General features: G+C 42.1%; 2 protein-coding genes across 8 annotated transcripts in view; one reads left to right on the forward strand and one right to left on the reverse strand.

Annotated features, from left to right (window-relative positions):
- The window catches only part of LOC107146207 (upregulator of cell proliferation), a 48,178-nt gene extending 41,639 nt beyond the window's left edge, over nt 1–6,539 (reverse strand). For 2 of the 3 annotated variants that reach the window (XM_048786503.1, XM_015490255.2), the window contains exon 1: nt 4,672–4,911. The gene's annotated coding sequence lies outside the window, so the exon portion shown is untranslated. Of the gene's footprint in view, nt 1–4,671; nt 4,912–6,449 lie in introns of those variants that run through there. The other variant, XM_048786504.1, reaches the window with a different exon arrangement.
- Ube2d4 (ubiquitin conjugating enzyme E2 D4 (putative)) lies at nt 6,367–27,510 on the forward strand. 5 transcript variants are annotated; one of them, XM_015490259.2, is made up of 7 exons: nt 6,369–6,432; nt 11,343–11,406; nt 15,696–15,727; nt 15,817–15,894; nt 22,782–22,887; nt 24,943–25,036; nt 26,808–27,510. In XM_015490259.2, exons 1-7 carry the CDS (start codon nt 6,409–6,411, stop codon nt 26,851–26,853), a joined length of 444 nt encoding a protein of 147 aa, XP_015345745.1. In that variant the 5' UTR covers nt 6,369–6,408; the 3' UTR covers nt 26,854–27,510. The 5 variants fall into 5 exon arrangements, 4 of the variants coding, with proteins under 4 accessions (XP_048642469.1, XP_015345745.1, XP_048642467.1 ...); XR_007341736.1 differs by having other exon boundaries at nt 6,374–6,432; nt 15,817–15,968; XM_048786510.1 differs by lacking the exon at nt 6,369–6,432 and adding an exon at nt 7,308–7,452.
- Nucleotides 27,511–27,577: the final 67 nt, after the last annotated feature.

The raw sequence follows: 27,577 nt of genomic DNA on the forward strand, positions 1-27,577 counted from the left end.
AGTGATGGGTAGGATTCCTGAGGATCTAACCCTGTGACTGGAGGACTGGAACTTCCAGCATCACCCCAGGACTACCAGGGAAAAAGAGCTGGACATGGGGTTTCATCATCAACACCCAATGATCTCATCAATCATGCCTACCTACTAACTGGGTTCATGTTACAGACAGCCTAACCCAGGGACCCTGGCTGGAGGATTTGGCCACTGGCTCACTTAAGAAATAAACAAAAGATGGAAAAATAAATTGTGAACTTCATGCAGTTTGATCAAATCAAGAAGCAGTTAGATTGCTTTTCTCCACCAGCCCCACAGAAGCAGTTACAATTTATAGAAACAAAAGCCAGATGATATACATACATAGATTTAATTACCCTGTATTAGAGCTGGGGCAGGGAAGGGATCTTCATTCTTTAGCTTCCTTTAGCCGTTTAGCTTCCTTCTTTCCCCAGGAGGAAGTCTGCTCTTAATTCAGAGTAGGGACTCCAAATTCACTCTCTTTCATTCAGGTGGCAACCTGAGAGTTGTGAGGGCATTAGAAATGGGGACAGTCTTGTGGGGACTAAACTCTTAACCTGTGGGGTTTGCTTTGTGCTAACTCAGGGAAGTTGGTACTGGAATGGAATTGAATTATAGTATAGCCAGTGTGTGTCTGGAGAGTCAAAAGAATTGGTTGATAAAAGGTGAAAAACTCACACCTTTGGTGTTAGAAATGTTGAGTAAAATTAGATCAGACAATATTTTCTTTTTTTTTTTTTAATCTGGTAATTCCATCAATTTTCTTTTGTTCCTTTCACAGATGTTATAAGCCCAACCAACCTTCACTGCTAACATCTAGATAGTATTTTTTAAAATATTTATTTATTTTTTTTTTAGTTTTTCGGTGGACACAACATCTTTGTATGCAGTGCCGAGGATCGAACCCGGGCCGCACGCATGCCAGGCGAGCATGCTACCACTTGAGCCACATCCCTAGCCCTTAATATTTTCTTTTTGAACTCAGAGGTGCTCTATTGCTGAGCTACATCAGCCCCTGCTGTGTGTGTGTGTGTGTGTGTGTGTGTGTGTGTGTGAGAGAGAGAGAGAGAGAGAGAGCGAGCGCGTCTTGCTGAGTTGCTGAGGCTGTCCTCAGACTTGCAATTCTTCAGCCTCAACCTTCTGAATCCCTAGGGATTACAGGCATGGGCCACTCACTGCACCCTAATATAGTATTTTCAGGGTTTATTTATTGGTACTGGGGAATCAAACCCAGTGACTTGTTCATCCTAGACAACTGAGTTACACCTTCTGCTCCTCATCTATTATTGTGTTGAACTGTGTCCCCCCAAAAGTTGTTAAAGTACTAACTCTAACAGCTATGAATGTGACCTTACTTGGAAACCTTACTTGGAACCATCTTTGGAGATGATCAAGTTATTAAGAGGTCATTGGGCCTCTAATCCAATGTAATTGTATCTTTTCTGTTTGTTTGCAGTGCTGGGGATCAAACCTAGATCACTGTGCATATTAGGGAAATATTCTACCAATGAACTATACTCTCAGTTCTGACTGTATACTTACAAAAGGGACTGGAACACACATAGCAGGAAGATACTATGAAGGTACAAGGGAACACTATTTATTTAACAAAGGCTGTTAAGGAGCTAGGGGAAAGGCAATGGAAAAGATTCTCTTTCACATCCCTCAGAAAGAACCAACCCTGACAATACCCTGATTTCAGACTTGTGGCCTCCAGAGTTATGAGACAATACATTCTGTTGTTTAAGCCACTCAGTTTGTGTAATTTATTACAGCAACCCTGGAAACATATATATAAAGTATATATCAGTAACTTATTCCCCAAAATACTCCCTTGTATGGAAACATCACTTTTTTGTTCAGCCATTGAACATTTCAGTTATTGTGACCTTTTGACTAGTATGTATAATGCTGCTATTATAAACATTTGTATACAGATTTATGTATGGACATATTTTATCTTATATGTATATTTAAGAGTAACATGATAACTCGGTTTAACTTTTTGAGCAACTATCAACCATTTTCCAAAAATGACTGTACCATTTAACTTTCCCACCAGAATGTGTGAAGGCTCCAGCTTTTCCATATTCTTATCAAAACTTGTATTGATCCTGGAGGGCACAAAGTGGTATCTCATTATGGCTTTGATTTGCATTTTTCTTATGATTTTTTAAAAATGTGCTTACCAATTTTTTATCTTTAAAGAAATGTATATGCAAATCTTTTGCCCAGTTTTTTGTTTTGTTGTTGTTGTTGCTGTTGTTTGTTTGTTTGAACTCAGGACCTATGCATGCTAAGCTAGTGCTCTACCACTCAGCTATATCCCCAGACACCTTTTTGTGTTTGAATATTTGGTGCTGGGGATCCAACCAGGGAACACTTTTTTTTTTTTTTAATATTTGGAGACAAGTCTCACTCACTAAGTTGCTGAGACTGGCCTCCAATTTGTGATCCTTCTGCTTCTGCCTCTAGAGTAGCTGGGATTACAGGTAGATGCCAATGCTCCTGGTTCCCCAGAACTTTTTTAACTTTTATTTTTAGATAGGGTCTTACCAAGTTGCCCAGGCTGACCTGTAACTTCTAGCCTACTGCCTCAGCTTTTTTCTCAGCTGGGATCTCTGGCAAGCACCACCATATATGGCCCAGTTTTAAGTTTTTATAAAGTAAGCACTGATGTTTAAAATCTTTTTTGTAACATTTTAAAATTAACTCTGTATATCTAAAATATTTCAAAGTTAAAAATTAAACAATACATATAAGAATAATAAAAAGTTAAGAAAACTATAACCTAAACTATCAATAGGAAGTAAAATTGCAACTTTTTATTTTCTATTCTTTAGAGCTTGATTTGTTTCCCTGGATTACACAAGTGATGCAAATCATCTGTACAAATTTTTGGAAATTGGTATCACTAGTAGACCCACTATCCAGGAATAATATTATCATAGAAATTTATATTCTAACACCAATACAGAAACACTTATAAAGTTTTGGGACTCAAGGCTGGGGTTGTGGCTCAGTGGTAGAGCACTTTTCTAGCATGTGTGAGGCCCTGGGTTCAAGTCTCAGTACTACATATAAATAAAATAAAGGTCCATTTACAACTAAAATAAATATATATTTTTTTAAAAAATGTGGGGGATAATTTGTTCCATAGAAGAGAGAGTCAGGTAAACAATGTAGAGCTGGATGGGCTATGGTCTAACACAAATTTTTTATCTATTCTGTTTATGTATTCAAGACCAGGTCTCACTATGTTGTCCAAGCCTACCTCAAACTTGCAATCCTCCTGATTTAGTCTCCTAAATAGCTGGGTTTAGAGGCACAGGCAACTGCACCTGGCTGGAAATTTGTACTGCAAAGATGTGAAACCAAGAGAAATTTCTTAACCTGGCTCACTCAGAGAGTGATGATTGACCTAGTTTTGGAAGGTACTACACATTGAATCCTTACTATTTTCCAAGACAAGTTGTTTAGGGCCTTGCTGAGTTGCTGAGGTTGGCCTCAAGTCCCCATCCTCCTGCCTTAACCTCCTGAGTTGCTGAGATTACAGGAGTGCACCAATGTGCTTAGCTGGAAAGTTAAGGGGGAAAAACAGGGAGTTTTCCAGATGAAGGGCAGCCAGGAGTAAAGGAATATAAGTAGGAACATTGATAGAAATCTTTGATAGCAGGATTGAAAGTTAGGGAGGAAGAGGTAAAATTAGAGGATACTAGATTCTAGAAAGAACATGGATAACCCTGAATGTATTACTATAGATTACCGGGATTCCTTAAGAGTTTTGGGAAAGGATACAGCTTGATTAGACTTATGTTAGATTCATGAACTTGTGGGGAGGACAGTTTGGGGGAATGAGAGAATGGAAGGCAGGGACTGGGGAACCATTAAATATAATTCATTTTATATTCTGAATATAAACTCAAAGATGACCATATGTCCTGGCTGGTCAGAGACAATCCCAGATTACATCTTTGGTCCTACAGTACTTGCATTAGTATCCTTGTCCTGTAAAGTGTCTGGAGAAAAAAAAAATATCACCAACATATAACACACTTGCACACATCAACAGAACTTTGACAATTCTTGTCTTTACTATGTGAGATACACCGACATTACATATTTTATTGTATTACACTTCATGTTTTAAATTGTAGATGCAATTCGTTAAGCTGATTTCATGACACACTACTAATTAGTTCATAACCATGAATTGAAGTTGACCTAGACAACTCCCAGGTCTTCGGAAAGGGGGAAAGGTACAGAATTAAGTTTGGGATATTAAGTTTCAGGCTGCCGTTCTTAAACTTTGGCAGTGCATCAGAACTACCTGAATTAGTGAAAATGGAGGCCCTACCACATAGTTATGCGTGCCTGTCTGCTTCGTATGTACACTTTTTTTCGGTCCTGGGAATTGAATCCAGGGGCACCCTACCAGTGAGCTACATCTCCCCAGTTCCTTTAGTTTATTATTTATTATTATTATTATTTTGGTCTCATTAAGCAGCGCCTGGAACTTGTGATCCTCCCATCTCAGCCTCCCCTGTCGCTGGGATTACAGGAGTGCGCCACGGCGCCAGGTTTGGGATTGCATCTATATGGAAACAGCTGTTAGAACCTCCAATCACAACGTATAAAACGCATACGTATACTCACAGGGTGGAGAATACCCTCAGGAGTTATGCGAAAGTCTAGGAAGGAGCCCAGGCGGGAATAGAGAGCATAGCGTACGGCGCTCGGCGCGTCGCTGTGCCCCAGGCCCTCGCCGACCACAAGTCGAAGCCGCAGAGCCCTACTCGGGGCCCCAATAACTTGACTAGCAGGACCCGGCCCCCAACCGCGCTCGGACGCGCCACGCGCGACGACCGCCCCACAGTGCCCCGCGTTGCGCACGCGCAGACAGCGGTTCCCGGCGTGCAGCGCGGCGGCCGAGCCGGCAGCGGNGTTTGAACTCAGGACCTATGCATGCTAAGCTAGTGCTCTACCACTCAGCTATATCCCCAGACACCTTTTTGTGTTTGAATATTTGGTGCTGGGGATCCAACCAGGGAACACTTTTTTTTTTTTTAATATTTGGAGACAAGTCTCACTCACTAAGTTGCTGAGACTGGCCTCCAATTTGTGATCCTTCTGCTTCTGCCTCTAGAGTAGCTGGGATTACAGGTAGATGCCAATGCTCCTGGTTCCCCAGAACTTTTTTAACTTTTATTTTTAGATAGGGTCTTACCAAGTTGCCCAGGCTGACCTGTAACTTCTAGCCTACTGCCTCAGCTTTTTTCTCAGCTGGGATCTCTGGCAAGCACCACCATATATGGCCCAGTTTTAAGTTTTTATAAAGTAAGCACTGATGTTTAAAATCTTTTTTGTAACATTTTAAAATTAACTCTGTATATCTAAAATATTTCAAAGTTAAAAATTAAACAATACATATAAGAATAATAAAAAGTTAAGAAAACTATAACCTAAACTATCAATAGGAAGTAAAATTGCAACTTTTTATTTTCTATTCTTTAGAGCTTGATTTGTTTCCCTGGATTACACAAGTGATGCAAATCATCTGTACAAATTTTTGGAAATTGGTATCACTAGTAGACCCACTATCCAGGAATAATATTATCATAGAAATTTATATTCTAACACCAATACAGAAACACTTATAAAGTTTTGGGACTCAAGGCTGGGGTTGTGGCTCAGTGGTAGAGCACTTTTCTAGCATGTGTGAGGCCCTGGGTTCAAGTCTCAGTACTACATATAAATAAAATAAAGGTCCATTTACAACTAAAATAAATATATATTTTTTTAAAAAATGTGGGGGATAATTTGTTCCATAGAAGAGAGAGTCAGGTAAACAATGTAGAGCTGGATGGGCTATGGTCTAACACAAATTTTTTATCTATTCTGTTTATGTATTCAAGACCAGGTCTCACTATGTTGTCCAAGCCTACCTCAAACTTGCAATCCTCCTGATTTAGTCTCCTAAATAGCTGGGTTTAGAGGCACAGGCAACTGCACCTGGCTGGAAATTTGTACTGCAAAGATGTGAAACCAAGAGAAATTTCTTAACCTGGCTCACTCAGAGAGTGATGATTGACCTAGTTTTGGAAGGTACTACACATTGAATCCTTACTATTTTCCAAGACAAGTTGTTTAGGGCCTTGCTGAGTTGCTGAGACTGGCCTCCAATTTGTGATCCTTCTGCTTCTGCCTCTAGAGTAGCTGGGATTACAGGTAGATGCCAATGCTCCTGGTTCCCCAGAACTTTTTTAACTTTTATTTTTAGATAGGGTCTTACCAAGTTGCCCAGGCTGACCTGTAACTTCTAGCCTACTGCCTCAGCTNGTATAAGAGACAGGGCAGCCCCGCCGGGCCGCCCGGTCCCAAGCAGCGGAGAGGATGGCGCTGAAGCGGATCCAGAAGGTAAGGGGCCTCCCCACCTTTCGACATGCGCGTCTAAAGCGTCTAAATGAGGGCCGGATGCAACTGCCGCGAAGCGACCGATGACTGGCGCAGCTAAAGGCACTGACACCTGTCTCGGTGGGAGGGAGAACCGCCGCCGGCGCAGCCTTAAAAGGGGTCGACGTGTGCGCGGGGCGGGGTTGGCTCACGTGGGCGGGGTCATGAGTCCGGGTCACGTGTGCGCCTTGCCCAGCAGCTAGAGGCCGGAGGAAAACTTAGACTGGGGTTTCCAGGTTGACGCTAAGTGTTGGGGTTGAATAGGAACTCAGAAGTGGAGAAAAGGGAGAAAGGCCTTCCTGGAGACCGTGATGCTCGGAATGGGGGTGGGGGCCCAGGGCTTCTAGAAAGAATACCAGGCTTTTATCTTGTAGGTAACACGGTGTCTTGGTAGGAGTTCAGTACATTATACGAACTTGGAAAATGCACAGCAGTAGAATAAAAAGTATTTCCAATACTACTCTCTTACCATTTAAACATTTTAGCATAGCTACTGCAGTCTTTTTCTTATACACACACACACACACACACACACTGCATTTTGTCCTACATTTGAATATAACTGTTTTTTGGGGGGAGGACGGGTACCAGGGATTGAACTCAGGGGCACTCAACCACTGAGCCACATCCCCAGCTCTATTTTATATTTTATTTAGAGACAGGGTCTTACTGAGTTTCTTAGCGCCTCGCTGTTGCTGAGGCTGGCTTTGGGATTATGGGTGAGCTCCACCGCCTGGCTATTTATAACGATTTTTGGAGGGGGTCCTGGGGATTATACCCAGGGGTACTTTACTGCTGAGCTATATCCCCATTCCCTTTTATTTTTTATTTTGAGACAGGGTCTCACGAATTTGCTGAGGCTGGCCTCAAACTTGCCATCCTCTTGCCTCAGCCTCCCAAGTTCCTGGAATTACAGGCATGCACCACCGTGCCCGGCTGTAACCATAATTTTTAGCATTTTATCATCCCACCAGTGCATGGCCAGTAAGTAATTTATTTAATTATTACCTGGAGTGGGTGTTTAAAAAAAATAGATTTGGGTGTCAGATGGACCTGAGTTAAAGAATGCAAGGTCACTTCTAGTGGAACTTCACAAAAGCACTTAATCATTCCTAGCCTTCCTATCTTACCTATTTACAGAGTTGTCTTGAGAATTAAATAAGATGGTATGTTTAGTATGTGGTTGACATATACCAAGCACTGAATGAATTAACTCTCCTTTATATTATTCTACATCGTTCTTAACATAAATAATGATGTTCTTTACATAAATAAGGATGTAATGAATACCATTTTGCATTGAGGCTTAGCTTATTTCTTTCTTTTCTAATTTTTTTTCTTTTTTTTGAGATGGGTTTTTTATTTTTCCATTTGTTTTTTCCTAGGCTCAAGCCATCTTTCTACCTCAGTCTCCCAAGTATCTGGGACTACAGACACTTGCCCAAATCAGTCTTTTTAAAAATTTATATTATTAGATTTGATTGTTGGAGGTAGAATTGCACGATCTTTAAGAATACAAGAGACACCAGTCTCCCCACTCCTTGGGCAGTGCTGGGGATTGAACCCAGGATATTGTGTACACTAAGCAGATGCTATACCACTCAGCTGTGCCCCTAGTCCCAAAACTCACTTTTTTGGGGGGGTACTTCTGTTTGAACCTAGGGGTGCTTTTACCACTTGAGCTACATCACCAGTCTTTCTCATTTTGAGACAAGTTGCTAAGGATCTCACTAAGTTGCTGAGACTGGCCCCGAATTTGTGATCCTCCTGTTTCAGCCTCTCAAGTCACTGGGGTTATAGGCATGTGCCATCTTGTCCCACCCTTTAACTCTCTTTTATAAGTAGTTTTCCAAAAGAGATAATTTTAACCAATTGGTCTCTAAAAAGGGTCATCTTTCATCCTAGGGCTTTGAAGCAGATGAATGATATGCTCAGATCTATTATAAAAAGAGCTTTCTGGCATCATATGACTTGGAATAGGGCATAGGGAGACTTGAGACTATTATGAAAGTCCAGCAATTGCTTTGTCCAAGTTAATGATCATGGAATGGATACCAGGCAAGAACAGTACTTGTACAGCTCAGCAGTGGTGGGTTTGACAGAACTTGAGGAGGGAGGGTTATGTGTAGCCAGTAAGTAATTTATTTAATTATTACCTGAAAGGGGTAAAAAGAAAGTAGACTTGGGTGTCAGATGGACCTGAGTATATATATACATATACATAAACACACGCATATATATTCTACGCATCGGCCCCTGGTGTGTGGGGGTGCTAGGGATCAAACCCAGGGCCTTTTTGCATGCTATGCAAGTATTCTATCTTCTTCCCCTTTATAATGCTAATGGTCGAATCGTCTGTGCACTGTCCTTGATCTTACTGGGTGCTCTTGTTTACCATTATATGCATTAAAAAAATCTGTAGCCACACAATAGCACTGACAAGTTGGCAAACAAGCGTAATTACAGTTTAACAGATAATTATATTAGGACCCAAAAGTGATTTTCCCTATGCTAGAGCTGAATTTGAATCTTCTAGCTCCTTTCAGTGAGCACAGGAATAATTATGTGAGTGATAGAATAGGTCACACTATTATTCCTGAAAATGCCAGTTACTGTTCAGAACCCCTTGGTGCTAGTTGGTATCTATCAGTAGGGGTCACTTCTGGCCTTTCAAAAGTTATTTAAGTCCTAATAACTACTTATCATGCCCATAAAGGAGGGACATAGATTCTGGGTAATCTGTGGAGACAAAAGGATGGAGTTCTGGGAAAACCTTGTGAACTGTAGGAGAATCAGCTTGTACTGCTGGCTTTTCCTGCCCCTTACCATTCATGTGGTCTGTCCAGGACTTGCTCTAACAGTCTCATCGAAGAGCTCATTTATTCATGCAGCACCACAATGGATGTAAATACATATCCTGCAGAGTCACAGATGAGGTGCTGAGGGGCACAGCTCAGAGATGTAAGCAGAAAGGACTGTTCTGCAGAGATTTCTGTAGCACTTGCATTTTTTGGTATGTCCTCATATGCATGTTCCCCAAGTTCTCTTCTGCTCTCAACTAGTAATGCTGCTGACTGAACACTTTCCAAGTATAATCCATTTTGTGTGTGAGGAAATGGGTTCATATATATTAGGTAATTATTGAGAACTAACTAGTAGTGTACTGAAGATTCTTTTTCCCCAGTATTGGGGATTGTACCTAGGGGCACTCTACTAATGAACTGTATCCCTATTCCCCACCTCCTTTTTTTGAGACAGGATCTCACTAAATTGGCCAAGCTGTCCTCGAACTTGTGATCCTTTTGCCTCAGCCTTCTGAGTTGTTGATTACAGGCATGTGCCACCTTGCCTGGCCCTGGCAGATGTTTAGAAATCAACTCTAGGAGAGAAAACATTCCTGATTTGTAGAATTTTCAGGCTTCTGTGGGAATACTGCCATCATGACTAATTATATTTAGGGGAGGGGCTGGGATTGTAGCTTAGTGGTAGAGCGCTTATCTCACACAGTGAGGCACTGGGTTCCATCTTTAACACCACAAAAAAATAAATAAATAAAGTAAAGATATTGTGTCCATCTATAACTAAAAAAAATTTTTTTTAAATAAATAAATTTAGGGGTAAGTGGAGTAAGTAAAGCATGGTTAGACAGTAAGGGGTTTCTAGAATGACCACCATGCCAAAGACATAGTGGTTGCAGGAAGGTCTTTGTAGGTGAGATGGTATATGGCTTATTTCAGGTAAGGAAGAATGTAACCATCCAAGTGTGAACTTTGTGCAGGTACTGGACCCTGGGATTGCCTAACATGTGATGGACAGTTACTTTTACAACCTCTGGAAACCCCAAGAAGTCTGTTGGGATCTGGAACTTGGGGAAGATACGGGATGTTAAGAAACATTCTCATACATACAAACTAAAGTTTGAGAGTCATTTCCCAAAATCTTGGGCCTTGAGGCTCATACTGGGCCAGGGGCATCTTTAGGGATTGTGTCAAAGTTGATATCTCATAAAGGGAATCTAGTCATGGTGTAATTACTGGTCTCCATTGGAGCATAAGGTAGCAGTGTTAAATGTGGGTTAACCATATCCTTGGTCTCCATAATGAAGCCCTAGGACTTGCTAAACACCCAGTAGTGGGCTTTGAAATGGTGATAAGGGAGGTACAGTAGAGAGATTGAAGTACCAGAACCTTGTGCATGATGAGCACTTTTTCTGTGCCACTTAATTCATTCCACTTAATTCGTTAGCCCACAGATAGCATCTGACCCCTACCCTTCTCCCAGAGGTTCTCTTGGGGCTCTTCCCCCCACCCCCATTATTGGGGATGAACCCAGTGGTGCTCTGTCACTGAGATACATCCACAGTCCTGCCCCCAATTTTTTTTTTTGTTTTGTTTTTTGTTTTTTTAAGATAGATCTCACTAAGTTGCCAAGGCTAGCCTCTAACTTGCATTCCTCCTGCCTTAGCCTGCCCAATAGCTGGGATTACAGGCAGGCACCACACCACCAAGAGCTTCTTGGGGCACTTTTTATTCTAAGTTCTTGTGAGGTGGTGTCCTCCATCTGAGCAGGTGGGAAGGTAGGCTTGGAGTAAGGCAGATCTATCGGTAACTGATTCCTTGCCCTCCCCTCATCTAGCTCTGTAACCCTGGCTTATTTACCTCACTGCTTTACATTTCATTTTCCTAATTTACAAAATAGAAATGATAATACTTAACTTCTCTGGTATCTTCACAGCTGAGAGTAGGCCCTGGATTGACCTTGTCTTCATTCACCTCCTAAGGCTTCCCACCTAGAGAAGAATTGTGTCCAGGGGGATCTGTGGGTAAAGATGACCCCAGGCATTCCTCAGCCTAATCCACTGTCTCCTGTTGTAGGAACTGACCGACTTGCAGAGGGATCCTCCTGCCCAGTGTTCCGCAGGACCTGTGGGTGATGATTGTAAGTATTTTTCAGGGCTTAAGCTAACTCTCCAAATTTATCAGCTGAGCACCTTTTAAGAAAACCAATCTTATTTTTCTTTCATTTTGTCAATTGCTTTTTCATTGAAGGTCTTAATTTCACCTCAGTGTGGCAGGTCAGGTTACACTCTGCTGCCAGAAAGCACCCCTCCCTCCACTGAGTCATGAGAAAATCAGTTTGTCCCAGGGCATATAGGCTTCTGTAAAGGGCCTCTGACCAAGTCAGACTTGAGGCACTGATGTAAAAGTTGTTATACAACTAGTTATAGATAAGTATACCTGGGAGCCAAACAGGAGGGCTGATTAGGGGGCAGGGTGGCAGCTACATGCCTCTGGTACCTGGAGCACAGGTATCTATTCTTTTCTCACACTTCTGTGCTTCACGAGGGGAAGACTGAAGAAGCAGCTATAAGCAGTTGATTGGGACAGGGGTTAAGAGAAAAAAGCAACGCTGGCCAGCCCTGTGCCACTCTTTGCAGCCAGCTGGCTAGAGGCTGAAGCCGCCCAGCACTAGAGTTTCCAAGAATTCCCTTATCTTCTTTTCTTCTCTCTTCCACTGGTAGGCAACAGCTATAATAAAATCATAGGGTCCTATAGACTGAAATATGCTTGCATTCACAGCATCATTATTCAATAGTTGAAAGGTGATGACAACACAAGTGTCCATCAGCAGATGAATGGATAAACAAAATGTGATCCTGACGTGCACTACAATATGGATGAACCTGAAAGCATGCTAAGTGAAATAAACCTTGAGGGGAAGGGGAGAGACAAATCTTGCATAGTTCTACTTATACCAATGTCTAAACTAGGCAAATTCTTAGAGATAGAAAGTAGCTGCCGGGCATGGTGGCATCTACTGTAATCCCAGTGTCTTGGAAGGCTGAGGCAGGAGGATTGCCAATTCAAAGCCATAGCAAGGCCTTAAGCAACTCAGTAAGACCCTGTCTCTAAATAAAATACAAAAAAGGCTGGGGATGTGGCTCAGTGGTTAAGCGCCCTGGGTTCAATCTCTAGTAGCAAAAAATAAAAGTTCATGAGGGATTACTAGATGGTAAAGGGACATAGATTGTTTCATAGGCATACTGTTTCTGTTTTGGATGATAGAAAAGCTTTAGAAAATTCTCAGTTTCAGTCCCCAGCACCACAGAGGTGGGGCGGGGTGGTGGGGGGGGGGGGAGAAAGGAAGGGAGGAAGGGAGGGAGAGGGAAATGGATAGTGGCAATGGTTATACAACATTGTAGATGCATATAATACCTAATACCACTGGATTGCACATTTAAAAGTTGAATATAAATCTCATATTTTGTTACATATAGTTTACCAGTATCTAATGAAGAAAAATTTCGTGAAACTAGTGGGAAAAAGTTGGGTGGTATCCCATGTGTGCCTTCATGTCCTGGGAAGAGCTGGAGCTCAAAGGAGCCAAGGTTAGGCAGATGAAGCTAGTGAAAGTGCAGGCTCTGAAGGCTTTCTGTGGGAGTTTAAATAATTTTTTCAGCAGAGCAGAAATGATTCATTTGCATGGGCAGAGTATGAATATGGCAACAAGCTCCAAAGCCTCCTGACACCTGCTTCTTGCTTGCTCCCCTTTAGTCACTGTTTTGCTTGTATTGTCTTCATAAGCATCTTAGATCTCCATAGCATATTTCCCCTCTGACCTGTTACTTAATATCAAGTTAAACTAAGGTCATAGCAAGGTTGGGCTGGTTCTAATTAACTAGAGGCAGCTTCTTGATACTTAGCTTACATTCTTGCTCACCTTGCACTGCAGCCCTATATCAGGAGTCAGCTGTCACTGTTAAAAAGACTAATACCAAGTCCACTTGCCCTAACCAATACCTTGGAGGATGAGGCTCAGACAACCTTGGAAGCTGGCTTTCCTTTCAAGCTTATTTTATGCCTGCCCCATTAACAGATAGCTCCCATACAGTATCTCTTCTCTATTTCCTCTCTCATCCTCTCTCTTTTGGGTCCCCTTTTGGGTCTCTTCTGACTGTGTCCTCAAGCCCTGCTCAGCACCCCAGCGGCTATTAGGGGTTAAAATGAACAAAACCAGAAGATCCTATCCTGTAACCAAGAAAGGACCACTTTTATTAGCTACTCATTTGTCATGGGCTCCTATTCTGAAATATATTATCAAAACACTTATTTAGGACTGGGACTATAGCTCAGTGGCAGAGCGCTTGCCTAGCATCCATGAGGCACTGGGTTGCAGCCTCAGCACCACATAAAAATAAACAAAGACATTCTATCCATCTACAACTACAAAAAAAAAATTTTAAAAACACTTATTTAATAAGGAATTCTATACTACATTTTTATTAGGCAAACTGCCATCTAACAATTAACATGAGTTGAGGCTGGAGATTTAACTCAGTGATAGAGCACTTGCCTAGCATTCACAAGGCCTTGGGTTCAATCCCCAGTAGTGTTGTAGGAACTGACCAATTTCAGGGAGATCCTCCTGCCCACTGATCCACAGAACCTGTGATGATTGTAAGTATTTTTTAGGGCTTCAGCTAACCCCCCAAATTTATCAGATGAGCAGTTTTTAAGAAAACAATCCTGTTTTTCTTTCATTTTGTGAATTGCTTTTTCATTGGAGGAAAAAATGAAACAACAGACCTTCCATTAGCATAAGTTGGAATAAGAACAGAAGTAAAACAAGTGATATTTTCATTAGCTGAGGCAGTCTTATTACAGATAAAGGTATCTTCTTCATCAGTATTTTGTTGAAATATTGAAACAGACTCACTGGCTGCCTTGACTATCTTTGGTCTCACCTAGTGGGTTTGGGAAACTTCTCTTTAGTTCTTGCACAAGAACCCTTGCCTTGGTGTCTTCCCCATCCTGCTGTCATGGGTAAGCCTGTGGAATATTTGAACAGGTAACAGGAAACCCAAGACAGGACCAGGCCTGAAACCTTGAGCCATTTTACACCCATCATGAGTCCAAATGAGATGAATTCCCTTGAGAATAATAGGCCTCTCAGGTGCTCTCATAAGCCCAAACCTATGGTTGTGTAGCCATTTTCCACAAAGGCTTTGGAGTTTTTGCCCTGGGTCACACATATGACTTGGGAGCCTGGAAGGTGAGTATGTGGTCTACTTAAAGATTCCTTGCTGAGTGCACTAGAGCTGCTTTGGGGATGGACAGAGCAATAAAAGTAACCAGGGACCCTTTAGAGGGCAAGAGGTGTGATGTGTAGCAGCTTTGGCTGCTGAAGTCTGGGAACCTAGGAGGAAAAACCAGGAGAGCCTCATCTTATCTTGTCACTGAGTCCCCAGAGCACTGTCTGGTGATATGCACAAGAAGACATGTGTAGATGTGGCAGCCGTGAGCCCCCACAGCTGTTGGCAATTGGTTCTTTAGAGAGACTATTTGGAGAAGGCTTCAGAATGAATCAAGGGAAGAACCAGGGAATAGAAGGCACTTATCAAGAGCAATATGAAAAGAGCCCAAAGCCTGGGTAAGGCCTAGTTCTGTGCCAAGAGAGGTCTGAATTATAGTTACTGGCACCTTTGTAGTAAAGAAATTAATCTTGGACTGGAGCTATAACTCAGTGATAGAGCACTTGTCTCAACATACAGGAGGTCCTAAGTTTCATTCCCAGTATTTCAATAAATAAATAGATATAAAAATTAATCTTGCCCCCAAAAGATCTGAACTTCATCCTCAGCCTCTGGCAGGTGATCTCAAAGATGTCTCACCCAAACAGAGTTTTTGTCTAGAGCCTTTGACCCACACCAACAATGTGATTTAGAGTGAGGACTAGCCATGCCAAAGACCAACTATGTGACTTAAGATGGAGGCTTTGAATCATGCTTGGAGAGACTGGAGATTGAAATCAGACCTGTAGGCATTCAAGTCATTAATCATATGTTTATGACAGAGCCCCAACAAAAATTTCTTGAGTATTGAGGCTTAGGCGAACATCTCTGATCGGCAATATCTGTGTTTTATCACATGTTGATGTCAAGAGAGTCCTGTCCTCATGAGGAGAGAATAATAGAAGCTCTGCATTTAGACCCCTCCTTTTATTAATCTGTGCCACTTCCCTGTAATAAACTGTCACCTTGAGTACAATAGCCTTCAGTGAGCTCTGGGAATCCTAGCAAATTATTGAACTCTAGAATACATTTGGTGTCAGAAGTCAGGCAGTCTTGTGTAAATAGCACACTCTAAACTAAGCAGCATCTTTTCAGTAAAATAGACATGTTATTTGGGGGGGGTCTCATATGTTCCCATCTCTCTTTTGTCTTGTAGTGTTCCACTGGCAGGCCACCATCATGGGCCCGGTAGGTAGTGCTGCTGAGTGCACAGCTTCAGTTTTGCTTCTTATACTTTATACTTAGCACCAGCACTGAATTCTTCCTGTGTCTTCCAGAATGACAGTCCTTACCAAGGAGGTGTTTTCTTCCTGACCATCCACTTTCCTACGGATTACCCTTTCAAGCCCCCAAAGGTGAGGCACCCCCCAACTCTTCTGATGTTTGGACAAAGGACAGCTTGTGATGAAGGGGCCTCTTCAGGTTACAGGTAAAGAGAGCTGTGTATGAACCTTCTCTCCAGGGCCTGTCATTCCAATTCCATGGTTTTAGCCTTCTAGGACTTTAAACTCTGGACTTTGAGAATTAATCCCTGTTGTGAGCAAGGGAGAGTGTGATGAACAGGCTTCTTGCTGAAGTCTCAGTTTTAAGGATGCTCTTGTTTGAAGAAAATCGGTGTAAAAGGACTGACTACATAAGCAGAGGGTACCAAGAGTCTGCAGAAGAGGCAAACAGATCCAGAATTACAGAGTACATCTTCATTGGGGGCTTATAGACAGAAACATGGTTGAAGGTGACATCAAAACAGTGGATCCTCATGACTTGGGTCAGAGGGAGGGAACTTACAATGTGATCAGGACAAATTTGATTTTCATCCAAGCTGGAATGTACCTGGTTTATCTCAACCTAACATCACAGACATCAGGCATATTCCCAGAGCTGATGGCACCAGAGTTCAATTGTAAAGATCCACATGCCACTCTAATAGTTTTTTATCTTATACTATGTGGAGAAAATAGACCAGGTTTACTCAAGGGCAGTCATGGCAGTAACAACTCAGAATGGCTGCTGCAAGTCAATCTGAATCTCTATAATACTCCTCATTGCTATGGCTAATCCTGGTTAGGTCTGCAGGCTACCGTTTCCTTCTTTGAAGTTGTTTACTTATGGTCTAGGATAGGAATTCTTGGCCAGGGTGATTTTGCACTTGCTCCAGGAACATATGGACAAGATCTTGGCATATTTTGGGTTGTCAAAACTTGAGGGGGTTGCTATTGGTATCTAATGAGTGAAGACTGAAGATGTTGCTCAGCACCCTACAGTGTCCAGGACTATTCCCCTTCTCTAACAGAAAATGCCAAGGTGGAGTCATCTGGTCTAGGACCCTGGCAAATCAATTTCCTTTATTAATTTAGAATGGTAGCTTACTTTCCTTTGCTTTTCACACACAAACCACTCCTTCATTAGAGCCTCAGAGAACAATGCCACTGATAGGAGGGAGAGACCTGGGGTCTCCCTGACTACCCTGCCTCTGCCTGTCAAGTAGATTTCTGGGATCTTCTATTTGCAGGTTGTCTTGCTCCTGGACATACATCCTACTACCAGTGTTGTCCTCACTAACCTGGACTCTATATACAAAGCAAAGCCTGCTGTTCTGAGGTTCACAGTCCTAGGGAGGAATAGAGATATTTATTACGTGAGCTAGTCAGTACTGAGAAGAAACACAAGCAAGCAGTGGTTGAGCTGCCTATCAGCTGTGGTCATACATAGTGGGTACATAATTCACATCACTTTTAACTGCTTTCTTTTTCTGATTGCAAAACTGGAAAAAGTTTGTTATTTTTAAATTAGAGAAATAACTAGTGTGCAGATGGAAGCCAGCTTGCTGTAGTCCCACAGAAGATCACAGTTAACAGCCTGGTGTACATTTCTCCAAGATTTTTTCCATATACACCAATGTATATTTTTATTCTCATTTTAAAAATAAAATGCCAATTCTGTTTTGTGAATGAGGAAGCTAAGTCTAAAGGGGGATGTATATCTCCTTAAGATGACATGGATAATACAAGGTGAAACTCAGACCCAGATATTCAGTCTTTTTAAAAAAAGTTTTTTTAGTTAATTTTAGAGTTAGAAAAGTTGCAAAGACTGGGAGTATAGCTCAGTGGTAGAACACCTGCTTTTCATATTCAAGGCCCTGGGCCTAGCCCCAGCACATTCACAACATATAGCACACTTACAACAAAATAGCTACAAAAGTAATATAAAGAGTTTCCATGTATTCTTTTTGTTGTTGTTGTTGTTCTAATTAGTTATATATGACAGTAGAATGCATTTTGACACATCATACATAAATGGAGTATAATTTCTCGTTTTTCTGGTTGTACATGATGCAGAATCACACCATTAGTGTAGTCATACATGTACATAGGGTAAAAATGTCCAATTCATTCTACTATCCTTCCTATCCCCTCCCTTCATTCCCCTCTGCCTAATGCATATTACCTCTATTATTCCCTAGGCATCCCCATTATTATGAATTAGCATCTGCATATCAGAGAAAATATTTGGCTTTTGGTTTTTTGGGATTGGCTTATTTCACTTAGCATGATATTCTTCAGCTCCATCCATTTACCTGCAAATGCCATAATTTCATTCTTCTTAAGGTTGAATAATATTTCATTGTATAGATATACCACATTTTCTTTATCCATTCATCTGTTGAAAGGCATCTAGGATGGTTCCATAATTGGGCTATTGTGTATTGAGCTGCTGTAAACATTGATGTGGCTGCATCACTGTAGTATGCTGATTTTAAGTCCTTTGGGTATAAACCAAGGCGTGGGATAGCTGGGTCAAATGGTGGTTCCATTCCAAGATTTTTTTTTTTTTTGCTTTTTTTTGGGGGGGTGGGGTGCTGGGGATTGAACCCAGAGCCTTGTGCATGCAAGGCAAGCACTCTACCAACTAAGCTATATCCCTAGCCCCCATTCCAAGTTTTCTCCATACTGCTTTCCATAATGGTTGCACCAATTTGCAGGCCCACCAGCAATGTATGAGTGTACCTTTTCCCCACGTCCTCACCAACATTTACTGTTGCTTGTACTATTGATAATTGCTGTTCTGACTTGAGTGAGATGAAATCTTAGTTTTGATTGCATTTCTCTAATTGCTGGAGTTGATGAACTTTTTTCCATGTGTTTGTTGATTGATTGTATTTCTTCTTCTATGAAGTGTCTGTTCAGTTCCTTAGCTCATTTATTGATTGGCTTATTTGTTTTTTTGGTATTAAGGTTTTTGAGTTCTTTATATATCCTGGAGATTAGCGCTCTACCTGAGGTGTATGTGGTAAAGATTTTCTCCCATTCTGTAGACTCTCTCTTCACGTTATTGATTATTTCCTTTGCTGAGAAAAAGCTTTTCAGTTTGAGTCCATCCCATTCATAATTTTACTTATTATGCTTTAGGACACTTATTAAGGAAGTCAGTTCCTAAGCCGACATGATGAAGATTTGGGCCTACTTTTTCTTCTATTAGGTGCAGGGTGTCTGTTCTAGTGAATAAGTCTTTGATCTACATTGAGTTGAATTTTGTGTAGAGTGTGAGATAGGGGTTTAATTTCATTTCATTACATATGGATTTCCAGTTTTTCCAGCAGCATTTGTTGAAGAGGCTAACTTTTCTCCAATAAATGTTTTGGCACCTTTGTCTAGTATGAAATAACAGTATTTATGTGGGTTTGTCTCTGTGTCTTGTATTCTGTACCATTGGTCTACGTGGTGTCTGTTTTGGTGCCAATACCATGCTGTTTTTGTTACTATTGCTCTGTGGTATAGTTTAAGTTATGGTATTGTGGTACCTCCTGCTTCACTTTTCTTGTTAAGGATTGCTTCGGCTATTTTGGATCTCTTAGTTTTCCAAATGAATTTCATGATTGCTTTTTCTAGTTCTGTGAAGAATGTCATTGGGATTTTAATAGGAATTCATTAAATCTGTATAACAGTTTTGGTAATTTGGCCATTTTGACAATATTAATTCTGTTTATCCAGGAGCATGGGAGATCTTTCTACCTTCTAAGGTCTTCTTCAGTTTCTTTCTTTAGTGCTCTATAGTTTGGTATCAGGTAAAGCTATACATGGAGGGCTGTGATTGTATCTCAGTGTTAGAGTGCTTGCCTAGCATAGGTAAGGCCCTGGGTTCAATCCTCAGTACCACATAAAAACAAATAAATAAATTTTTTTTTAAAAGAACACATGGAAGCCGCCTCCATGTATTTTTTATCTAGCTTTCCCTGATACCAACATCTTATGTTACTGTACTGCTCCAATCAGAACCAGGAAATCAGTGCTGGTCACAGTACTATGAACTAAACTGACAACTTGATCAAACTTTACCAGTTTCTACCAGTGTTCCCCTTGAGCTTCAGGTTCCCAGCACTTACTGTTTAGTTTCTTCTATCATCGCAGTTTGTAATGGTGCTTTAGTTTTTCATAATCTTGATGGTTTGGGAGGCTGGAGATATAGCTCAGTTAGTAGAGTGCTTGCATTGCATGCACTAGGCCCTGGGTTCAAGTCCCCAGCAACACACACACATACACAAAAATACACACACACACACACACACATACATAAATAAAATCTTGATGGTTTTGAGGAGAATTAATCAATTATGATGTCAGAAGTCAGTCATTTTGGATTTGTGTGATATGTCCTCAGGATTCGATCAAGGGTAGCATTTTTATCAGACTTACTTGGTAGTCTTGTCAGGGTGTCAAAGTCCAGGAGCGTGATGTCTCTGTGCCTTACCACCTGAGTTGGCCCTGGTAGTTTAAGTTTGTAGCCACTGTTTTGCGCTTTGCTTAGCTGATTCATTGTAAGAGGCTCCTTTTGGGCTCACCTGTTGCAGCTCTGTGCAGGTGTTGCCAACAGCAGCCACTTGGTGCCTGGATATTTTAAATCAAGGTTAAATGTGTTCAGTACTCTGGAGACTTTTCCAGCTTTTGGCAGGGGAGAGGGTGTGTAGTGATAGAGCTAAAATAGCCCCTCAGGATTGGGTACTATTGGTGGTGGTAATGGTAGTGGGGTGGTTGAAAAAGCATTAGCTTGCTTCATGTTTCTCTAACCCACCCTCCAGTCCCCTTTCCCTATGGAAAGACTGTGCATTATCTTTAAAGTAACAATTTCTAATCATTAGAATGTAAGCAGCTAAGAATCTTCCTTAAACAGATAAGGATGTAGTCCTATATATCAGTTGGACCTTTTTTTAGAATCACTAACTGCCCAAGGAGACAGTGAAAACATTGGCTATTATTAAAAGACAGAAGTAAATTCTATGAGTTGGGATTATTTTAACAGGGAAAGATGTAAACTGAAATATGAGAGTGATACTCTACAAAAAAAGAAAGTGCTTCTGTCTTCTTAAAATTTTTCACAGGAATCCAGGCTCGGTGGCACACCTGTAATCCCAGCTTCTAAGGAGGCTGAGGCAGGAGAATCACAAATTCAAAGCCAGCCTGAACAACTTAGCACGATCCTGTCTCAAGATAAAATAAAAAGAGCTGGGGATGTCACTCATTGGTACAGTGCTATGGGTTCAATCCCCAGTACTTCACTTAGGAAGCAAATAAATAGTCTGTTTTCATAAGAATTTTCTGACTGTAGGAGGAATCTGGCAGAATTGCATGATCTTTATAGGAGATATTGAAGCAGATACTCTCCAAGACCCTTTTGAAGTTTGACATTACTGGGAAAAAAAAAAAAAATCATATGGTAAAAGTTGGTTAAGCTCACATACACACAGCCCCCTTCACCTCATCTTTTCAAGTAAGTTCTTATGTTTACTTAGCATGTAAGAGTCTCTGGGTTTGATCCCCAGCACCAAAAAGCCAAAGCAAAACAACAAAAAAAATATTTTGAAGTATATCACACATGCAAAAAATCATGGATGACAATATAAAGGATGCTTCTCACCCACTGTCCAAGCAAAGAAATAGTAATAGAGCATCAGAGCATGGGAAGGAATCATTGCTGCTGCATTGCCCAGCAATTGCTGACATTGCTGGTCTGTGAGGTGTGGGTGGGACTGAGGGGGCAAGCCTTATTCTCATCCTACTCCAAGGACAGTGAAAACTGCATGTGACTTGGAACACCTTTCACATAAGGGGGACTTATCAACCCTGGGAACAGCATCACTCCCTATTTAAAGAGAGGATTCTGGTCCCCAGGAAATTCATTTCAAGAAGTAATGTGTGGCTATGTTTTTTTCTAGAAGAGATCAAATGGTAGGAGTATGTGCAGTGAACACAGTCTTCTTTGTCCCAGTGGTCTGGATCTTTCTTTTTTCTCTTCCAAGCATCATCTACACCTGTACAACCACCTGTGTGTGTTTCCTTTTTTCTCCCATGGCATCTCCAAGATGTCACAAAGCTGCATTTGATTTTTCCATCAAGAGTGCATATTGGAAATTTTTCCATTTGAGCATACGAGTATTTCCTGTGCACTTTTTAAACAGTTGTATATATGTAACACTAATTTCATCAATAATCTCTTGAGAGACATTTGCATTGTTTTATGTGTTTTGCTACAGTGGGTATCCTTGCATATTTGAAATGTGCAAGTGTATTTTGAAGGCTAAATTCTGAGAATGGAAAAACTAAAAGGAGAGAAGAGGGTTTGGAGTATGGCTCAGTGGTAAAATACTTGTCTTTCATGCATGAGGCCCTAGATTCAATCTCCAGCACTGGGGGTGGGGGTAGGGGAGGAAAAGGTCTGTGACCTGGGCTTATCTGCTGGTGGTGATACATCTTATGTTAACAAAGCATCTATGTTTTATGTGTAGCCAAAATCAATGATGGGTGAAATCCAAGTTTTGTCCAAGCTAGTTAGACCCAAGTAAGTAATTAAGTAAAGGATGAGGAATAAATTTTGGCTGTTTCCTGATGTAACTGTTTCCTCATTATATCCACAGTTTGAGTCATTATTTTTTGCACAGACCTTTGGCTTTCTGAGTTCTTTCCACCACCTTCCTTGTTGCTCTTCAGAGTACAGTACTTTTGGGAAGATAATATCAGTCTTCCTGTGTTCAGAATGAGAATCCAACAGAAAATAAGTCAGGGGACTTCTTGGGTTACCTTTCCTGTGTCCTATTAGGGATTGGGATGGGCTTCCAGTTCACCTAGGACTGTGTGAGGCCAGTACAGAGCATACCCTAGTATAGCCCAGCAGTGGCTACTTCAGCTTTACTCAGTTTGTTTTCCATATGTCCCCTTTGGCTTGTCTGACTTGGGATCTCTCATTTCTACAGGTCGCTTTCACAACAAAAATCTATCACCCCAATATCAACAGCAATGGCAGCATCTGCCTGGACATCCTGCGGTCACAGTGGTCTCCAGCACTAACTGTGTCCAAAGGTAGAAACTCTGATGTGTGTTTCATGTGCCCTGTCTCATGTGTTTTTACCCACTCACTGACTGGTGGGCATGGAGGCTCAGGGAGAATGGGCAGCTTACCCAGGTCTCAAAGCCCCATCTAGCCTTGTGCACACATGATGTCCTTGCACTGCAGAGAAGTAACATTAACCAAGCTCAGTGTCCTGTATCTTATCAGTTCTCAGTAGTCAGTCACTATGAGGTGCTTAAGACATCATATAGGTGCAAGAAGAAAATATCAATTTTACTTACACTCTTCATCTAAAAATCAGAAAGACAAATATTGTACTACGTTTTCTGTTCCATCATTTATCCATTCATCCAAAAAGGAACAGCTGAGAATGTGAGTCAGCCTTGAAAGAAGAGATACATGACCTATTCTCAGGAGCCTCACAATTGATGGAAAATCCTCCCTTTCTAAAATAAGCAATACTGAACACATGTCTTTGGGTGAGATTCGAAAAACCAGACAAGTAGAAATGCAGATATTCCTCCTAGTTTGGTAATGCCAGCCTGTAATCCCAGCAACTCAGGAGGCTGAGACAAAAGAACCACAAGTTCAAGGCCAGGCTCAGCAATTTAGTGAAGCCCTAAGCAGCTTAGCAAAACACTGTCTCAAAATAAAAAATAAAAAGGACTGGAAATGCAGCTCAATGGTGAAATTGTGAGTACAAAAAAAAAAAAAAAAAGACAAGAAATGCAGATATTCCCTCTGAACTAAGATGTGCTGAGCATGACCTGTGTGTTTGTGTGTTCACGTGAGTCCTGAATATAGTCAGTATGGTGGCCTCTCAGGTAGGGGATGGGTGGGATGGTGAAAAAAAAAATCAGCTTCCCAAAATAAGCAGAGAGTACGCATGAGGCAGTGCAGGTAGCAAAGCTTTGGGTAACCAACCAGGAAAGGTTGCAGAGAGCCTGGGACAGCTGGCAGGGGTAGGCTTTAGAAGGATGGAGAGGGCCTACAGCAGTAGGCATGGTGAATCCAGAGAGACAAAGCACCACCCCTGCATATGGTGCATATCTTTGCCAGGGCAGAACAGATTCTGTTGGGCTGACAAATCCAGGAAACATCCCAACATCCTCCCAAGATAGCTTCCCTCTGAGTTGAACCTAGGAGAAGTATATGCAGGAAGGATTGCAGGGGCAGCCATGGCAAAATGCCAACCTTGAGGGTCTACCTGAAGCTGAGCTGGCAGACCCAGGGCCAGCATAGTCCTAGATATGGAGTTAGGAAGGGGCCCTTCAGTGGGAAGGAAGGGGCCCTTCAGTGGGAAGGAAGGAAAGAAGGAAGAAAAGCACTGGAACTTGAGTGGCCTGGAGGACTACATCTCAGCTGAGACTAGCAGAGGGGTTGAGCTGCTCTACCATTTGTAGCTTACCCTTGGGGACCTGTGGTTAGCACTCTGATGAACTCACTGAAGGCAGTTTGTTGGGTGTCCTGGCAGTCCAGAACAAAGCAGGAATGATAATCCTCTCACAGTTCCTTCTGCTCTTCACCAGACCCTAGTGGATGATTCCCTTTTTCCAGAGCACACTGAATGTACATTACAGAGATGAGTGCAAGAGTGGAAGGGTTCTTTGGCTTTGTGATTATAGACCTAGTTAAGAATTTTTACCCATTTACTGGGTATTCCAAGTCTATGACCTTAGAAAGTTACCTGAGTGCTCTGAACTCCAGTTCTCTTAACAGGGCTCCTGGAACCAAACACCAAAAATACATGGTATGGTTAAAAACTGTGGGCCTGAAAGATGTCAGAGGCTAAGACCACAGGGGCTTCAGTAAGGGCCCGAGACCATATAGAGGAGGAAGTGTCCTGGAGCAGTGTGCTGAGACTGCATCAAGAAGTTTGCAATACAAACTGCCTCCCAGTTAGAATGTAGCCAAAGCAAATACTTTCATGACTTAAGCAGAATCATTATTAGATTAGGGTGTTGAGGGGAAAAGAACTGCCTGGTCAACTGAAAGCACAAGTTTTGGGGGCTAACTACATCCACAGCTTCATGGCCACAGCTGACTGACCCTTTCTTTCTTCCCAGTTCTCTTGTCCATCTGCTCCCTGCTCTGCGACCCCAACCCTGATGACCCTCTGGTGCCAGAAATAGCCCACACCTACAAGGCCGACAGAGAGAAGTATGCGTCCTCTTTGGATTGCCTTTGTGCCATGGCTGCCAGTGTTCCCACAGACATCTTCCTGCCTGAGCTGAGCCTGTGCGCACAGTGGATGTGCCCTGGGTGTGGCCTCTTGGCTCTCACTAACATGTCCTTTGACTCTCCTCTGAGGAGAGAGAAGGGGATAAAAGCAGTTTACCCTCCTGGATAGTTCATCAGCTGTCCTACAGAACCCTAAAATATTGTTTGCCACACCCTGCCTTGAGGCCAGCAAAGTCAGTGGTCAGCCAAGAATGGACTCAGAAGAATCTGACAACAGGAAAATTCTGGATTAAATTCTAAGGTTTATGGCATAAGACAAGGGTTTGTCTGCTTGGACATACCCAGAGTGAGGCTGAAGCCAGTCAAGGTGGTAAACACAGCTATGGTCAGTTTGCTGGGTGCGGTCAGAAGTCAGTAGTATGTTGCTGTTTCACCAACAGACTCTTACTGCCAATTCTGTTTAAACATCAATTACCAGATCCAGAATTCTTACTCCCTTGGCCAGGTACAACCTTGTGCGCTGAAGCATGGGAGTATTTGGCTAGTGGAGCAGGCCCAGAAGACACTACCCTGTGTTAGTCTGTATGTTGACAGTTATCAAGAAAGAGGCCAGGTGTGATGGGACCCAGACAGCAGAAGTGTCATGTGAATGGCACCTGGGAGAGAATATTACTGGCTCTTGTGAAGAATATTTGCAAAGCCAGGTGTAGTGGTGCACACCTGTAATCCCAGCTTCTTTGGAGGCAGAGGCAGGAAGATCAAGAGTTTCAGGCCAGTCTAGGTAACTTGGCAAGATCCTTTCTCAAAAAACAAAGAGTATCTTCAGAGAGTCTTTTAGTTTATTACTTATCTTCTGTCTGAAGAGATTAGAATGAATTGGTTTTTGTAACATTTTTCTTGAGAACTGTATAGACCTCATTATTATACTCATTGAAGTCTCCTGGTAGCAATCAAAATAAGTTTTAGCTGATTAAATTTTAAGTTGTTTTTACTTACTTTAACATTTCTTATGAGCCCACTGATGTAGTTTAGTAGCAGAGTTCTTGCCTAGCATTCACAGGGCCCTGGGCTCATTCCCTAGCACCACAGGGGGAAAAAACCAAATTATTATAAGCTATTTTAGATATAACAAAAGGCATTTTTTTCAGTGTGTCCCCTAACTACAAATCTCTAATTTACAGTCTCATGGCATCAGATTTCATTACAATAATGAAGATAAATGCACATACCTAGATAACTCTCACTGGTGCCAGGCCTGCTCCATGTACTTTATATACAGACTTGTCCAGTCGTCCCCTCAAACAGATAGTCTTTTTATGGTGAACATCCAAGGAGATGAGGGCACAAAGAGGTGGCCCAGCTGTAGAGGGTGGTGCTGATTCACACACAAGTGACAGATTCTAAAATTTGTGTTCTGGACAGCCTGGAACTATTCCAAGCTGAACCTTGAGTATCTTCTGCATCCATATTGAAGGACAGGAGAGAGAAAGGGTAGAGATTTGCTGCAGTATTACATTTTCCACAGCAGATAGTTAAGAAGGATCAACAGGACTCACCAAGTAAGGGGGTTACAGCCATGACTGAAGTGTTCCTGCTCCAAGGAAAGTTTTTATTTTTTTAATTCATCCATCAATCCTGGATGTTTGACAAGCAGCAGCATTTCCCCACATCAGTCATGTTCTCTGCTCCACGTTGAAGGGACATGACCATTTCAAGTGAGGGTGTCACTCCCTCTGCTTTTTTCTTCCAGGTACAACAGACTAGCAAGAGAGTGGACACAGAAATATGCTATGTAAGTGCCTCGGAGGTTTCGTGGGAGACATTGTTCAAGAGAAGCTGGCCAGGCAAAGAGGTCTTCCTGTGAAGCTCTGAGCTGTCAGCTAAGCCACCGACAGAGTGCCACCTGTTCTTCACACATATGTGGGCCACCCACTTTCTTTGGCTGCAGCATGTTGGTGCCATTCTCAGCCATGGTGGCTTTGACAATGTCACATCTTTGATGCCTAATCAGCAACCATTGTAACTATGATCCACAACCTTTCTGGTTACACTGGAATGGGTCGGTCTGCCCTAACTCATCTGCTCGTCTCTGGGAGGCCAGTCCCTGCACGCCTCCCCTGCCTGGCCTCAAATGGTGCTGCTGCTCACTGTGGCACCACATGGTGGCCTAGCCTGGCCCCTCACTACATGCCCTTTGCCTTTAGAACTCAGTGTTGTCCTGGGTGCCCAGGACAGAGTGGGCTTCCTTGCATCCCGTCTGCTGCAGAATCACATCCCAAGGAGTCTGAGTGCATCCTGGAGGCTCCCAGGAATGGGACAGCATCACCGGAAAGCGGATGTTTCATTCTGTGGCTTCTGCCGTCTTCCTCTGCAGTGCCACATGCTGCATATCTCTCCTCACACCAAGAAGCAGCGAGTGGAAAATGTCAGGATATAAAGCACATAACACCCTCCCTCATGAGAGATGACTGTCTTTTTTAGATGCAAGAGCAAAATTATGAAACCATAGTGAGACTTGGG

This window comes from Marmota marmota, unplaced genomic scaffold (genome assembly GCF_001458135.2).
Source record: "Marmota marmota marmota unplaced genomic scaffold, marMar, whole genome shotgun sequence".
NCBI lineage: Eukaryota > Metazoa > Chordata > Mammalia > Rodentia > Sciuridae > Marmota > Marmota marmota.

Coding starts and splice junctions, on each gene's coding strand:
- Ube2d4 (XM_015490259.2), top strand. CDS start 6,409: ATGGCGCTGAAGCGGATCCAGAAG. Junction 11,407..15,695: donor AGGACCTGTGGGTGATGATT/GTAAGTATTTTT, acceptor TTTGTCTTGTAG/TGTTCCACTGGCAGGCCACC. Junction 15,728..15,816: donor AGGCCACCATCATGGGCCCG/GTAGGTAGTGCT, acceptor TGTGTCTTCCAG/AATGACAGTCCTTACCAAGG.